General features: G+C 52.7%; 1 protein-coding gene across 1 annotated transcript in view; it reads right to left on the bottom strand.

Annotated features, from left to right (window-relative positions):
* LOC100409113 (fer-1-like protein 4) overlaps positions 1–15,934 on the bottom strand; it is a 44,849-nt gene extending 28,915 nt beyond the window's left edge. Inside the window, 22 exon segments of the mRNA XM_035302781.3 lie at positions 3,390–3,506; positions 3,577–3,664; positions 5,832–5,932; positions 6,377–6,497; positions 6,583–6,742; positions 6,935–7,043; positions 7,417–7,784; positions 8,393–8,579; positions 8,808–8,991; positions 9,107–9,155; positions 9,158–9,265; positions 9,516–9,600; positions 9,682–9,744; positions 9,997–10,128; positions 10,249–10,309; positions 10,765–10,935; positions 11,755–11,796; positions 11,979–12,070; positions 14,456–14,555; positions 14,652–14,740; positions 15,538–15,593; positions 15,850–15,934. Coding sequence (XP_035158672.3) covers positions 3,390–3,506; positions 3,577–3,664; positions 5,832–5,932; positions 6,377–6,497; positions 6,583–6,742; positions 6,935–7,043; positions 7,417–7,784; positions 8,393–8,579; positions 8,808–8,991; positions 9,107–9,155; positions 9,158–9,265; positions 9,516–9,600; positions 9,682–9,744; positions 9,997–10,128; positions 10,249–10,309; positions 10,765–10,935; positions 11,755–11,796; positions 11,979–12,070; positions 14,456–14,555; positions 14,652–14,740; positions 15,538–15,593; positions 15,850–15,928 — 2,562 coding nt within the window. The 5' untranslated portion in view covers positions 15,929–15,934.
* Between the last annotated feature and the right edge of the window lie 525 nt (positions 15,935–16,459).

The raw sequence follows: 16,459 nt of genomic DNA, 5'->3' as shown, positions 1-16,459 counted from the left end.
CACTTCATTAATATTAAAATTTCTCTTTATTTTCTTTCTTTTTTGAGACGGAGTTTCGCTCTTGTAACCCAGACTGGAGTGCAATGGCACGATCTTGGCTCACCACAACCTCCGCCTCCTGGACTCAAGCAATTCTCCTGCCTCAGCCTCCCGAGTAAGCTGGGACTACAGGCGTGTGCCACCATGCCCAGCTAATTTTTTGTATTTTTAGTAGAGACAGGGTTTCACCATGTTGACCAGGATGGTCTCAATCTCCTGACCTCGTGATCCACCCGCCTCGGCCTCCCAAAGTGCTGGGATTATAGGCGTGAGCCACGGCGCCCAGCCTGTTTTATTTTATTTTTTAAGAAACAGGGTTTCACCGTGTTAGCCAAGATGGTCTCAATCTCCTGACCTCATGATCCACCTGCCTCAGCTTCCCAAAGTGCTGGAATTACAGGCATGAGCCACTGCACTCAGCTAATACTTTAAAATTTTCACAATCAAAAAGCATCATTAAGAAAATGAATAGGTGGCTGGGCGCAGTGGCTCATGCCTGTAATCACAGCCCTTTGGGAGGCCAAGGCAGGTGGATCATGAGGTCAGGAGATCGAGACCAATCTGGCCAACAAGTGAACCCCGTCTCTACTAAAAATACAAAAATTAGCCGGTTGTGGTGGCACGTGCCTGTAGTCCCAGCTACTTGGGAGGCTGAGGCGGGAGAATCACTTGAACTCAGGAGGCAGAGGGCGCAGTGAGCTGAGACCATGCCATTGCACTCCAGGCTGGGTGACAGAGTGAGACTCTGTCTCAAAAAAAAAAAAAGAAAAAGAAAAGATATGAATAGGCAAGCCAGAGACTGGAAGAAAATACATGTAAAAATATATACCTGACAAATGACTGGTACCCAGTATATGTACTTTTACATACTTTTAAAACACCTACATTTCAATAATTACAAACCAAACAGTTCCTTTTTTTTTTTGACAGAGTCTCCATCTGTTGCCCAGGCTAGACTGCAGTGGCATGATCTTGGCTCACTGCAACCTCTGCCTCCTGGGTTCAAGCAATTCTGCCTCAGTCTCCCACCACCACACTTGGCTAATTTTTGTATTTTTAGTAGAGAGAGGGTTTTACCATGTTGTCCAGGCCGGTCTCAAACTCCTGACCTCAGGTGATCCACCCACCTCCGCCTCCCAAAGTGCTGGGATTACAGGTGTGAGCCACCACACCCAGCCACATTACAGTATATTTATACAACAGAATGTTATATGGCAATGAAAACCAACAAATTATAGCTACAAGCAATGATATGGATAAATCTCACACACGTAATAGTGAGATTTAAAAAGCAAAATAATATAATCTCTGAAAAACAGGAACACAAAGCTATATTATTTAAGAATGCACATTGGCCGGGCGCAGTGGCCCACGCCTGTAATCCCAGCACTTTGGGAGGCCGAGGCGGGTGGATCACGAGGTCAAGAGATCGAGACCATCCTGGTCAACATGGTGAAACCCCCTCTCTACTCAAAATACAAAAAATTAGCTGGGCATGGTGGTGCGTGCCTGTAATCCCAGCTACTCAGGAGGCTGAAGCAGGAGAATTGCCTGAACCCAGGAGGCGGAGGTTGCAGTGAGCCAAGATCGCGCCATTGCACTCCAGCCTGAGCAACAAGAACGAAACTCCGTCTCAAAAAAAAAAAAAAAAAAAAAAAAGAATGCAGCACATTTATACCATGAACATTTTTTATTTTTATTTACTTATTTATTTTTTAGACAGGGTCTCACTCTGTTACCCAGGCTGAAGTACAGAGGCATAATCATAGTTCACTGTATCAACCTCCCAGGCTCAAGCAATCCTCCCACTTCAACCTCCCAAGTAGCTGGGACTATAGGCATGTGCCACCATGCCTGGCTAATTTTTTTTTAGGAGATGGGGTCTATTTTGCCCAGCTTGGTCTTGAAATCCTGGGTTCAAGTGATCCTCTCACTTTGGAGGATCCCAAACTGTTGGGATTACAGGTATCAGCTCTGTCTCAAAAAATTATTTTTGGCCAGGCATGGTGGCTCACACCTGTAATCCAAGCACTTTGGAGGCCAAGGCGGGCAGATCACCTGAGGTCAGGAGTTCAAGACCATCCTGACCAACATGGTGAAACCCCGTCTTAAAATTAAAAAAATTAAATAAAAAATGTTTATTATTTATTGTTTTTTTTGAGACTGTCTCACTCTGTCACCCAGGCTGGAGTGCAGTGGCACCATCGCTGCTCACTGCAACCTCCGCCTCCTGGGTTCAAGCAATTCTTCTGCCTCAGCCTCCCAAGTAGCTGGGATTACAGGCATGCGACATCACACCTGGCTAATTTTTTTTTATTTTTGGTAGAGACAGGGTTTCTCCATGTTAGCCAGTCTGGTCTTGAACTCCTGACCTCAGGTGATCACCCACCTCAGCCTCCCAAAGTGCTGGGGTTACAGGTGTGAGCCACTGCACCCAGCCTCATAAAACAATTTTTAAATGTCAAATGACAAAAGGAGGTTTTCAATGCAATTTTTTAAGACAGTCTTGCTCTATCGCCCAGGCTGGAATGCAGGGGTGCAACCTTAGCTCAATGTAGCCTCAAGTAATCCTCTCACTTCAGCCTCCACAGTAGTTGGGACTCTAGGTGTGCACCATCACAAACAGCCAATTTTTACCGAGACAGGGTCTCACTTTGTTGCCCAAGCTGGTCTCAAACTCCTGGACTCAAGTGATCCTCCTGCTTCAGCCTCCCAAAGGGCTGGAATTACAGGTGTGAGCCACACTGGTCATTTTAAAAGCAATTTTACACCAACAATTAATATAATAAAGTCTCTATGTCATCTCTTCTTCCAACACTCTGTCTTCCAGCTGCCCAGGCTTCTCAGTTCTGGGCCTTTGTACATGCTATGTTTTCTTTCTCACTTGCCAAGCTTCAGCGTACCCTTCAAGGTCTAGGAGTACAATTCCTCACTCTCTGAGAACATACCCAGTGGTCTAAATGCCCCACGCCTTTGGGAAGGACAGCTTCAGTCTTAGGCAGCATAGCATGGTGGACCAGCCACTTTCCCTCTCTAACCCTCAGTTTCTGCTCCTGTCAATTCCCTTTACACATGTCATATTTAGTCCTTCAGACAAGTGAGGTCATACTCAAGGCAGCCTACTCTCAAATCTCCATCCAAAGATATCCTTAATGCTCCCTGGGTCTCTGCTGGATTCTAGAACTCTTGTCCTCACCCTTAGCTTGCAAATAGATCTTGCTCCTATGCCCACAGCAATGAGTCCCAGGCCTAGCATCATTCCAAAAGACAAATGTTATATATGTCACACCTGCCTGAGGCCTCCAGAATGACCCAAAAGCTCAGGGAAAGTGGGGTGAGCAAGGCATTACCTCCTGAGCCAGAAAGCGCAGTTTTGCCAGGAGCTTTTTGGCCAATGCCACCTTCTTTTGCACATTGCCCCGTCTCAAGCCCCGCAGAAGTCGCTGTCCTTGCTTAGCCAAAAGGTTCTGAGAGGGCAAAAAGACAGCATGAGTAGAGGGCCCAGCTAGCTACCCGAGTCCCTTCCCGAAGCCATACCAGGCTGTGCACCAGAAGTTTCCCTCGGCATCGATCCAGGGCATTGGGCCGGGTCATCACCCTGCGCTCGGCACCTTGACAAAACTGTCTGCAGCGAACAGGGATGTGCACAGCAAACAGGAGTCAAAGGAAAGGAGAGAACACTGACCTTAGGGCCGCTTCCCTCTGAGCCGGCCTCCCACTCCCAGCCTCCCTCACAGTCCTCTCAGTCTGGTGCTCTGAAGAGGCACCCTTTCTCGTGCAAAGACGCCCTTCTATATTTTGACCACTCACAAGGCCAGCCTTGCTCTTGAGTTCGCTAATATTTAACCACTTACAACCCTGGCTACCCCAGGTGTGGCCCATGGACTAACAGCATTGGTATCACCTGCAGGCTATTTAAAACCACAGACCCTCAGCCCCACCCCAAGCCCTGCTGAATCAGAAGCTGCATTTATGTCCTAGGGGATTCCTAAGCACATTGAAGCCTCAGATGGCAATGGTGTGATTAGGTCTCCACCAGCTTGAACATTACATGCCCAAGCCAAATGCATAATTTCCAATGATCCACCCCAAAAATAACCCTGTTTCACCTCAAAACTTCCAAGTCATCCTTCACTGCTTTCTCTCTCATTCCACATCAATTCATTAGCAAATTCTTTATGCTCTACCTTCAAAAAATATCTAGAATCTGGTCAGGTGTGATGGCTCTGGCTTGTAATCCCAGCACTTTGAGAGGCCGAGGTGGGTGAATTACTTGAGGTCAGGAGTTCACGACCAGCCTGGCCAATATGTTGAACAACTGTGTCTACTGACAGTGAAAGGTTGAGCAAGGTGAGAGCAGAAAAGTGCCCACCTACAGTCTCCTTCCTCACTGCCTCTCCTGACCAGGGTCTTTGGCTGAGTCCCTGCTTCTTCCCTACCTCTAAATGCTGGAGAGCTCTAGGTCCTCAGATTTTTTTTTTTTTTTTTTTTTTTAAATAGCGGAGATGGGTTTTCACCATGTTGGCCAGGATGGTCTTGATCTCATGATCTTGTGATCCACCCGCCTCAGCCTCCCAAAGTGCTGGGATTATAGGTGTGAGCCACCGTGCCCAGCCTGAGATTTTTTTTTAGAGTCAGGGTCCCATTCTGTCACCCAGGCTGGAGTGCAGTGGTGCAATCACGGTTCACTGCAGCCTTGAACTACTGGGCTCAAGATCTTCCCGCCTCAGCCTCCTCCAAGTAGCTGGGACTAAAGGTGTAAGCCACTGTGCCTGGCCAACTGCAGGGATTTTTGTGGGCAGGAATGCTTTTTCACTGACATTCCTGTGTTTAAAACTGTGTCTGGCACAGTAAGTGCCATAAACAGTTATCAAATAAATAAACAACCCTTTTTAAGAAGAGGATCCAAAAATCACTTAAGTACCTGGAGGAGGCTATGGAATTCAGGGCAGTGAAGGTCGAAGATTAAAGCAACTAGAACTTTGTTTTTATTTTTTTGAGATGGAGTCTTGCTCTGTCACCCAGGCTGGAGTGCAATGGCATGATCTTGGCTCACTGCAACCTCCACCTCTCAGGTTCAAGTGATTCTCCTGCGTCAGCCTCCCGAGTAGCTGGGAGGTACCCACCATTATGCCCAGCTAATTTTTGTATTTTGTTTTTGGTAGAGACAGGATTTCACCATGTTGGCCAGACTGGTCTTGAACACCTGACCTCAAGTGATCCACCCACCTGGGCCTCCTAAAGTGCTAGGATTAGAGGCGTGAGCTACTGTGCCCGGTCAAACATGTTTATGTGGATACAGAAATAACCTGGAAACTAGGGACCGGTCAGTGATGAAGGAGAGAAAATTGACAATTACAGAGCCAATTCCTCCAGAAGGTGAGAGGAAATGAAATCCAGATCCAGCTGCAGTCACTGGAGCAGGAAAGGAGAGCAGATGGACGCAGAAGCCAGCAAGGAGGTGGACTGGGTGGGGAAGGCGATTAGCAGGAACAAGTGTGGAAGAAAGGAGGCAAGGAGGTTTGAGAAGGGACACGGGATAAGCCTCTAGGAGTGTGGGAAAGGGAGCTCATTGGAGATGGAAAACAGCTGAGGTGCCAGAGGATCCGGGAAGCCTAACGCCCAGTAATCTCATCAGCTCCCTGGATAGGAATAATCATTTTCTCATTCTCCTATAAGGTGTTGAACAAATGCAGCTGCAAGAGCCCTTGAGTCTAGACAGCCACCAAGAGTCTCCCTTGCCCTGGAGTTGCCCCAAGGACAGACAGCAGTAGGGATGGCTCTCAGCTCACCTGCTCCCAGCCACCAGCTCTTCCAGCACCTGCTTGAGCTGTGCACAGGCACGAGGTCCTGGCCTGCGCTGCAGCCTCTCAACCTCCTGCAGTCCCTGGTCCTGCGCAACCAGCAAGAGTCAGAGTCTCAAGGGTCCTTGACCCAGACCTCTTGTAGACCACCCCCCACCCGAGGCCCCACCCACTCATGACCACACCTCTTGGCCTACTCTTCTTTAGCTCCATCTGGTAGATGACTCTTTCTAGCCCCCTACTGGCTCCACCAAATGTGGGGCCCACCAGCAGTAGCTCTACCCATCTCCTTCACCCAGCCCCTTCCTGGGCCCAGCAATTCCAAGTCTCTGTCCTCCCACAGCTCCTGGCATCCTCAGTTCCCCCAGAAGCTGTGCTTTCTGGTCGTTGCTGCCCCTGGCCTTGCATTAGCAAGGCGCTGGCTCTCTAGTGCCTGCCCATTAGCCCTGCTGCAGAGCTGCCTTCAAAGGCCGCAGTGTCCTGGGAGTCCCTGTGGCGCAGCCTCTCCCTGTGGGCACTGGCCTTGCCCTCACCAGCCTCTCAGCCACTTTGTGCACGCAGTTGCTGCTTTGCAGGCGCCAAGTGTGATCCTCCCAGCGACTCCACACATGCACACACAGCTTGTGGTGACACAGAGGCAAGCAGAAGTATGGCCTGGGGGGTGGGGAGGAGGCTTCTCAGGCATTCTGAGCCCTTGGGGACCTCCCAAACTCCCCTTCCAGCCACCAGGAGCACTCACCCGCTGCCCTCCATGGGTTCAGGTCGCTGAGCAGGGGTCCCCAGCTCCTCCTCCTCTGCCCTGGCTCCCAGTAGAGGCTGAGCCTCCACCACCACACCTTCATTTCCCTCCCCAGCTCTGGACCCTTGGCCCAATTGCTCCTCCAGGCGGCCCGCACGACCTATCCCAGAGCAGCAAGGGTCAGTGGGCACCAGGCTGAGGGTCAGACCCCTCCCTCAACGACCTCTGCCTTAATAGAAGTCAAACCCACCCCTTACTGAAAGTCAACCGTCCCTTCCAGGGCCCCACTCTCTGAAAGGAGAGTGCCGACCCTCAAACCCATGGCACTCAGGGGTTTGGCTAGGCCACACACCAATGGAGATCTCGAAGCTGATGGGCTGGGAGGCCACGGCGGGGTCGATCATGGTGGCCTCAAAGAGTACACCGAAAAGCAGGAAATCTTCACAGGGCTCCAGGACGTTCTAGGGAAGGCCATCAGGCTGTAGTCAGCACCCACGCTCCCAGGGAGCAGCCTGGATTCTGTTTGGCCGCAATGTCCACAGAAAGACGTGCGACCAAGACTTGGAAGTCACTTCAGGTATCCTACTCTCTCTCTGGCCTCGCAGCCCCAGCACCCGCCCTGGGTATGGGTCCTCTGTGGCCCACCTCTAATTGACCAGTCATCTTTCCCCCAACATGTGTGTGCATATACCATTGGCCCTGAGTGGGCACAAACCTCACTCTTCGCCAGACCCCCAACTTGAGACCCTCATCATGGTGTTGAATGCCTGAGAGTGGATTTCCCCCTCCGGAGCATAGGTGACCCCACCCCCTTTGCTACCTCCTAGCCCCCACCTCTGGCAGCGGCAGCAGCTCCTCCACCTCCACCTCCATGGCACTGGGAATCTCAGGCCCCTCGGCACCGGCACCGGGGCTGGCGTCCACGTGCTGAGCAACCCCCGTTGGGGTGTGATCTCGCCTGGCTTTCTTTTTCTTCTTTCGCGTAGACCGGAACAACCTGGACCCCTGCTGGGCCTGGGGAGGCTCAGGTTCAGCTCTCCCTTCCAACACCTGCATGGACGCAGCCAGCAGAAGACGGCCTCGGAACCAAATGCCTCGGCCAACGCCTTCGTTGAGACCTTGAAGACCATCCCGGAGCCCTGCGCCGGGGGGCGAGCCATAGAGGGGCACCCAGGCCGGGCCGAAGGTGGGGTTAAACCCCGCTGTGGAGAACAAGAGCAGCGTGTTGGGGGGAGCGTGGGGCGGGCGGGTACTGTTAAGTCTCTGCACCTCACTCTGATCTCCTCCAAGTCCTCGGGAGTGAGGGCAGGTGAGGGGCTCAGCCTCTCTGAAAGGGAAGAAGTTGGCCAGCAGCTGCGGACGCGACGCTGTGGAACATCACCTGGGCGCCCCCAAACCAGCTCAGCGCCCCAGGACGCTGGAAACCGCGGGAGCCGGGGCTCGGGGGACAGAGCCTGAGCCCTGAAGGTAGAATCGGGATTGATCGGGGCGGGGATGGGATAGGAGCGGAGCTACTGGAGTTCCGCGCGGCCTAAGGAGTGGACAGGCAGTGTCAGCGCGTGCACAGCAGTAGGAACGGCGGACTGGGCAGGTTATTGGGCAGGTGGCTGTGGTCAGAATTTTGCCAACGGAGCCAAACCGAGGGTGGGGTTCACAGTCTGGGGGCGCCTTGAAGCAGTTTTGCGGGCGGACCAGCCTTCCTAGGCGGAGCGGGGTCGTGAGGATGGGCCTTGCGGGAGGGAATGGGCCCTACGGCGCGATTGGACCGAGGCGAGTGAGGCCGGTCCTCAGGGGGGCCAGAAGGGCTCACCCGCGCGGCCCGGGTGGGAGATCCGCCTCAGGTCCAGCACGTGCGTGGCGAGGGCCGCGTCCACTAGGGGCGCGTCGTCCCGCAGCTGCAGGCGGAGGCTGCGCGTCAGCGGTGGGAAGAGCTCCACGAAGCTCAGCTGCTCGTTCCACTCGGGCGCTGCCGCCTCTGCGCGCACCGACGTCTCGCCCTGAAGCCGGCAGCGAAGACGGGCGGAGAGGGGTCAGCGCGGAGTCGGGGCCGAAGCCGCGGCGCCGTGGGCCCTGGAGCAGCGTGTTGCGGGGAGCGCGGGGCGGGCGGGTACTGTTAAGTCTCCGCACCTCACTCTGATCTCCTCCAAGTCCTCGGGAGTGAGGGCAGGGGAGAGGCTCAGCCTCTCTGAAAGGGAAGAAGTTGGCCAGCAGCTGGAGGGACTTACCTGCTGCCCCAGGAAAGACACCCGCACGTAGGGCTCCACCAGGACACGCTGGTCGTGAAGGGCGCGGGCCAGGCTGCCCAGCAGCCCAGAGCGCAGCGCGGGAAGCCCCTCGGCGCGGTACAGGCGCACGCGGAGCCGCGCCCACGGCCTCTCGGCGGACACCCCGCGCGGCAAGAGCAGGTTCCTAGGGGAGGGGGCACCGAGCGGGGCGAGAAGCTGGGGTCTCGGCCCGTCCCCTTCTCCGCACCCCGCGGCCACGCCCGGATCCATGTCCCACTCCCCACCTCACCCCGGCTCACTTCTCGATGTCCGAACAGTGCCCTGGGGCCTCGGGTAGCATTGGAGGGGCAGGTCCCCGCGCGCCCTCACGGACAATGTGACCTTAACGAAGCCCTTGGCCCCGGCGCGGGTGTCCTGGGGATCATGCAGCGGAGCCCATCTTTGGTAGAATTGGCCATCTAAGGGTGAAGGGGCGGCCAGGTCAGGGACGACCGGCGGGACGCACAGGGTGGCAGTGAGGCTGTCATCGGAGGGACAATGGCCGGGGTTCCTGTCTGGCTCATCAGGGAAGGATTTGCCAAGAGTTCAACCTCCACCAGAGGTGGCCCACTCCAAAGTGAGTGTATAGGGGTCCATGCGGAGTCACCGCGGGGTCAATCTCTGGGGTCCTTGTCCGTGCAGAGTCTCAGTAAGGGGACGGTTCCATACCTGGCTGGTCCAAGATGATGCCCAGGTCAATCCTGAAGGTGCCTATCCGGGTGGCCATAAAAGGGAGGGTCTGCGAATGGAAAGCCTGCGGGGAAGGTGGTGTTTAGTCCTGCAGCTTTTGCATCCCCGATTCTCTGAAGGACACTGGTCACTCCTACGCCCTCACCGTGATCTCCAGCAGCAAGTCTTGGAGGCGAAGCCGGGTGTCATGAAATTCGAACAAGAAGTACTGAATTGAAGTGAGGACGAGAGGTTAGATGTGAAGGGCTCCCACCAGCTTACAATGGTCTCTTGTTCAGAAGACCCTCCTTCCCTCAACCCCAAACCCCTCACTGCAACCTTTTCGTGGGTCAGTGCCCCCCCCCCCCATAGGCCCAGCATCTGGCTCCAATTCCACCCAGGCCACGCCCCATCCAGGAGCAGTTCTCACCTGGGTCTCTCCCATTCTCTCAGGCTCTCCCTCTTCTGTGGTAGCACCTACCTCATTGTAAAAGGGGCAATTGGTTCCAAGCTGTGTGGAGGTGACACGGCGCTGTCCCCCAACATGCACAGTCACATAGGGGTTAATGTTGATTCCAGCCAGTTTCTGGGCCTCCAGCACCGTGACTCCCACCTGAGAGGTACAGAAGGATGAGGAAAGGAAGCCAGACCTGCCTGGGTTAGAGAAAAGTATATGCGCACCAGCAGAAGAGGTGGTACTCCCAAGGGTTAGGGCCTGGAAAAGGAGCAGTACCTGGAAGTCTTGAGCTCTGGACATCTGGAAGGGATCCCCACAGGCCAGGTCCCTGGTGCGGCTGAGGTGAAACTTAAAGTTAGCTCTCACTTGGTCCCTCCTTTGCACACAAATGCGTGTGCACACACACACATACACTTGCTTGGTGCTGGGAATGTTTCCCTCCCTCTGAATTTTTGGATTCCAAGTCTTTCAGGTCATGTCTGTTGCCTCCATCTCAACCCAATTTGACTCATTCCTGGAATCCTGAAAACATTCATTCATGCAACAGAGATTTATTGAGCACCTACTAGGTGCTAACACTGTCCCAAGCACTGGGACACTGCAGTGAAGAGACAGATCTCCTTGCCCTCATCAAGCTTTCCCCTGTATGTGTCTGAGCCACTGTAACTGTGCATGAACATGGCAGTGTCTATGCCTATGAACAAGGGAATCCACCCTTCCCACATACCCTGGGACAGTGTGTTTGTGAGGGCAGATGGGTGTGGGAGCACGTGTGCCATGGGTACAAGTTACCTCTTGAGATGGCTGAACACAACACCAGAAAGTTCCATGTCAGGCTCATCCTCCAGGTCCTGCTCCAGCTCAGGCTCCAGCTCATTCTCCTCATCATCCTGCTGGCCTAGGCTTCGAGCTAGCCTGCGGCCCAGAGCCACTGCCCGCCGCTCCAGCTGGGCCTCCCTAGGCCTGACAGGAAAGGCCTTCAGGGACATGTCTGGAACCCATCACCCATCTCTGGGCAATTCCTTGCTTGACTTCCTGGAGCCTTTAACTGACCCCTGACCCTTGAACTGATCCCACTGATCCTAGGGCCAGTTCTTGACCTTGTGGCTGACTTCATTGATCCCGGGACAGACTCTTAACCCTGGGATCTTTCTTTCTTTTTTCTTTCTTTCTTTCTTTCTTTCTTTCTTTCTTTCTTTCTTTCTTTCTTTCTTTCTTTCTTCTTCCTCTCTCTCTCTTTCTTTCTTTCCTTCTTTCCTTCCTTCCTTCCTTCTTTCCTTCTTTCCTTCTTTCTTTCTTTTCCTTCTTTCCTTCTTTCTTTCTTTCTTTCCTTCCTTTCTTCCTTCCTTCCTTCTTTCTTTCGACAGAGTCTCACTCTATTGCCCAGGCTGGAGCGCAGTGGCGTGATCTCTGCTTACTGCAACCTCAGCATCCTGGGTTCAAGCGATTCTCTGCCTCAGCCTCCCAAGTAGCTGGGATTATAGGCATGTGCCACCACACCTGGCTAATTTTTGTATTTTTCATAGTGACAGTGTTTCACCTTCTTGGCCAGGCTAGTCTTGAACTCCTGCCCTTGTGATCCACCTGCCTTAGCCTCCCAAAGTGCTGGGATTATAGGCACGAGCCACTGCACCTGGCCAACCCTGGGACTTTTCTAATTCCAGAACTGACCTGATTCTAGCACTAATCAGGTGGAATAGATCCACCTGGAACTGATCCCATATCACTGGCTCCTAACTCCAAGATGACCTGGGTGACCACAGATCATCCCCACATACTTACTCCAGTTCCTGGAATTCCACATTACGGATGATCAACTCCGAGCTGGAAGAGAAATGAAAGGACTGAGAAGAACATGCCTGACTACAGAACAGTACCTGGTCAGCACACGTCCAAGGGTCTCTGAATTGGCAGGTCCACAGTGGAACTGGGCACTACTTCTCCCTTTCCAGGGTCTGCCTCGGCTGGTACCGCCAGGTCTTGCTTTGGTTGCTGGGGGGGATTACCTGTCCTGGATGGGTGCCCCAAAGTCCTCCTCTGCCCAGGCTCCAGTAGCGCCCTCTGGGGGCTGGTACTTCAGGTCAAGCTCCACGTGGATCTAAAACCAGATATAGTATCCCCTAGAGCCTCCCTCTAACTGCCCTGGAGCTAAGAGAGGCCCAAGGACACTGCCTTTTTTTTTTTTTTTTTTTTTTGAGACAGAGTTTTGCTCTTGTTACCCAGACTGAGTGCAATGGCACGATCTTGGCTCACCGCAACCTCCGCCTTCAGGGTTCAAGCAATTCTCCTGCCTCAGCCTCCCGAGTAGCTGGGACTACAGGCGTGCACCACCATGCCCAGCTAATTTTTGTATTTTTAGTAGAGACGGGGTTTCACCTTGTTGACCAGGATGGTCTCGACCTCTTGACCTCATGATCCACCCGCCTCGGCCTCCCAAAGTGCTGGGATTACAGGCATGAGCCACATGTCCTAGCGCCGGGCTAGGACAGTGTCTTCTACTCCAGGCGGCAGACATCCTTCTGGCTGGTGCCCTGTGGTTCCTGTCTGATCATTAATAATGTGGACTACTCACAACCTATTAAGAACTAAGTAGGCAAGTTTCCTCTTTTTTTTTTTTGTTCAAGTCTTTTATTAACTCAATTACTTGTCTTCTGGTTTGTTGAAGCAGTAAGACAACATTTGCCACAATAATGTCAGTCAAAGTGGCTTGCCATAAACACTCCAGCACCACATTGATCAGAAGGGCACTCTTGATCAAGGCGACTAATTTTGCATTCTCATCCACCTCATAATATTTCAGGACAGCCAGCTGAACCTTCTTTCTCTCATGCTTATTCTTCTTGGGAGAAGTGTAAGACTCCTTTTCGTAGCATCACCACTAAGTCTCAACACAAGATGAGGAGTAGACTCCTTGTGAATGTTGTAGTCAGAGAAAGTTCAGTCTTTGCTGATCAGGAGGAATCCCTTCCTTATCCTGGATCTTGGCCTTTACATTTTCTGTTGTATCCGAGGGTTCAAACTCGAGGGTGATGGTCTTCCTCATAAGGGTTTTCACGAAAATCTGCATTTTGGTGGCAGCTCCACCGCAGATGTCGGATTGAAAAGCAAGATTCCTCTTTAAATTGTCTCTTTTTTCTTTTTCATTCTATTTTTAGTATCGATAAGGCTTTTTGTTTGTTTGTTGTTGTTTTTTTGAGACAGAGTCTCACTCTGTTGCCAGGCTGGAGTGCAGTGGCACAATCCCGGCTCACTGCAACCTCCACCTCCCGGGTTTAAGCGAGTCTCCTGCCTCAGCTTCCCAAGTAGCTGGGACTACAGGTGCGTGCAATCACACCCAGCCAATTTTTGTATTTTTTAGTAGAGACGGGGTTTCACCATGTTTGCCAAGATGGTCTTGATCTCTTGACCTTGTGATCCTCCCACCTCAGTCTCCCAAAGTGCTGGGATTACAGGCGTGAGCCACCACGCCTGGCTGATGAAGTATTATGTTACCCAGGCTGGTCTTGAGCTCCTGAGCTCAAATGATCCTTCTGCTTCGGCTTCCCACAGTGTTGGGCTTACAGGCCTGAGCTGTGTATCCAACCACAGTTACCTCTTGGGGATGCCCAACAGGATTCCAAGATTCCCTCGTCACTCTTGGAAATCCCTTTCGGTGGCTTTCACCGCCCTGCCTGGTCTGGCCCCACCAACCTTTCCAGCTGCACCTCACTCCAGGCACCTCAGCTGTGCTCCTCTGCCTGGAACATTCTCTCCTCCCAGTTACTTAAAACCTATTATCCTTGGAGTCTAAATTGAAGTACTACTGCCTCAGGGAACTTTCTCTGGCCCCCAGGTAGATCATACTCCGTTGTACCCTCGCCCAGCCTCTTCCATTTACTTGTGTGAATATTTGTTTACCATTTGCCTCCCTTCCAAGAGTGCAAATCCTTACCTGGTTTTGCTCACCACGGAATCCTCATTGCTCAGCTCAGTACTTGGCTTATTATAAGAGCTCAACAGATGATGATGGACTGAACAAAAAACTCAATATTATGTAAACGAGAAAACAACTTCCAGACCAGGCAAGGTGGCTCACACCTGTAATCCCAGCAGTTTGGGAGGCCAAGGCAGATGGATCACAAGGTTAGGAGTTTGAGAACAGCCTGGCCAATATGGTGAAATCCCGTCTTAAAAAAAAAGAAAAGAAAAAGACAGCAGCTTCCAGATGCTAAAGAATTCTGCAGGTTCTAGCTGGGAAATGGCCAGATCTGAGATTTGAAGCTAGCTCCATGTCTATTAGGGTATGAGCCCCTCCATGAAAAACCAGGAAAATCCAGCCAATTTCATCTTTGTCTCCCACAAGAATTGATTCCTGAAAGAAATCATGGCTAGAGGCCTTGTTACCTACCACTCATCTCTGGGTCTTAGGTTTTCCCCTGTTAGAAATGGAACCCTTTATCTAGAGGTACTTGAGGGTGGCAGCCTGGGGGCCAGAGGAGCTCACCGGGGACACGCGAAGATTCTCATCCACTAGAGCTTCCCGTAGCATCAAACGCCCAGCATTCTGTAGCTGCTGCAGGGAGATCACCAGGGTCCCCAAGGGCCTAGGGGAGTGACATAGAGCAAAAGAGTGACCCAGAGGAATGACTCTAAGTCACCCCGAACCCAACCTGCATCCCTGTCTCCCCAGGCCTACTCACCTGGGGCTGAATACACGGCTGCAGTTGACCACCTGCACAGACAGACACTCCCCAGCCAGTGGAGCCCCATAGTGGGGCCAGTGGAACAGCTGGGGACAGGAGGAAGCTTGTGACACCCATGCTGTGCTGACCCCAAACTCCAATCCAAAGCTTATTCTTGCCTGGGCATGGTGGCTCATGCTTGTAATCCCAGCACTTTGGGAGGCCAAGGTGGGTGGATCACCTGAGGTCAAGAGTTTGAGACCAGCCTGGGCCGGGTGTAGTGGCTCACGCCTGTCATCCAAGCACTTTGGAGGCCAAGGCGGGCGGATCACCTGAGGTCAGGAGCTCAAGACCATCCTGACCAACATGGTGAAACCCTGTCCTAAAAAAATAAAATAAAATAAAAGAGACCAGCCTAGCCAACGTGGTGAAACCCCATCCCTACTAAAAATACAAAAATTAGCCAAGCATGGTGGCAGGAAGACACCTGTAATCCCAGCTACTCAGGAGGCTAAAGGAGGTGAAGGTTGCAGTAAGCTGAGATTGTGCCATTGCACCTCAGCCTGGGTGACAGAGTGAGGCCCTGTCTCCTGAAAAAAGAAAAAGCCTATTCCTAACCCTCAGACAGGAGCCAATCCTCCAGGATTGGAGCTCACTTCAGGATTAACGTCCCCAAACCTGGAACTGATCCCAACACATGGGTTTGACTCTGAATGGGGCTGACTACTGATCACGAATGAATTCCCCCAGCCTTGGGACGGATTTGTTCTGATCTGGATCTGATCTGTCAAGCCTCAGACTGACCCCCACCTCCCAAGACTACACTTCCCCAGACCTAGGAATGAGCCCCTGAACCCCAGGTTGGACTTGGATGGTAGACAAACCAGGAACCAACTGTACTGACCTCACCAATATCGGCTTCTTGACCACAGTGAATTTTTCTTGTTTTCTGGGTAAAGCCTGCTCAGAACTGAAACTAGTCATTTAACAGCCCCTCTCCCCCCAACACAAAAATAATTTGCTTCACCCACCCTTGGCCCAGGGTCAAGTTGCTCCTGGATTCACCCTTAAAGAAAGGTAGACAATGGGAAGGAAAGAGGCAAAGGGTTGGAGACACCAGGCTGGGTAGAGAAAGAGACAAACTGTAGAGATGGGAAGGCATTGGGTCAAGGGCCCCCCGTTTCAAGTATCCTTAGAGTGCCCCTGCAAGTCTCACCGCGAAAGCTGAGCTTCACTTGTCGGTCGTGGGTGCCGGACAGCCCTGTTAGTCGTTGCACGCACACTGTCAGGGCCATGATCTCAGTGGTACTGGCACTTCCTCTGCCCTCCTGCCCACCAGCCCGCCCACCTGAATCGCCTCTGACTCACTGGACTCACCCAGCAGGTTTAGCAATCCCTGCCCTCTAGTCAAACACACAGGGAGCAGGGCTGGGGGTCATGGGTGGGGAGGGAGGAGAGGACCAAGAGATAGAGGTAAGGTCCTTGAGGTCAATTCAGTCCTCCCTGGCTCCACCAGCTGCAAGCTGGCAGGACTGGCTCAGCCTCCATCCTGTATTCTCAGGGAATGAGAGCTGGGATAGGGTGGGGAGGGAGGCAAGGGGAGCAAACAGGACCCCGGTCTGCTCCCTGCCAGCCGGTGAGGCCTCAAGGGCATGGACCTCATGCCTTTCCTTTCCTTTCCTTTTCTCTCTCTCCTCTCTCTCTCTCTCTCTCTCTCTTTCTCTCTCTCTCTCTCTCTCTTTCTCTCTCTCTCTCTCTCTCTCTCCCCCTCTCTCTCTCTCTCTCTCTCGCGTGGAGTCTTGCTCTGTTGCCCAGGCTGGAGTGCA

The sequence above is a fragment of the Callithrix jacchus genome, chromosome 5 (assembly GCF_049354715.1).
Source record: "Callithrix jacchus isolate 240 chromosome 5, calJac240_pri, whole genome shotgun sequence".
NCBI classification, from domain to species: Eukaryota; Metazoa; Chordata; class Mammalia; order Primates; family Cebidae; genus Callithrix; species Callithrix jacchus.
Note: the sequence above shows the minus strand (reverse complement) of the source record. Positions and strands in the feature narration are given on the sequence as shown.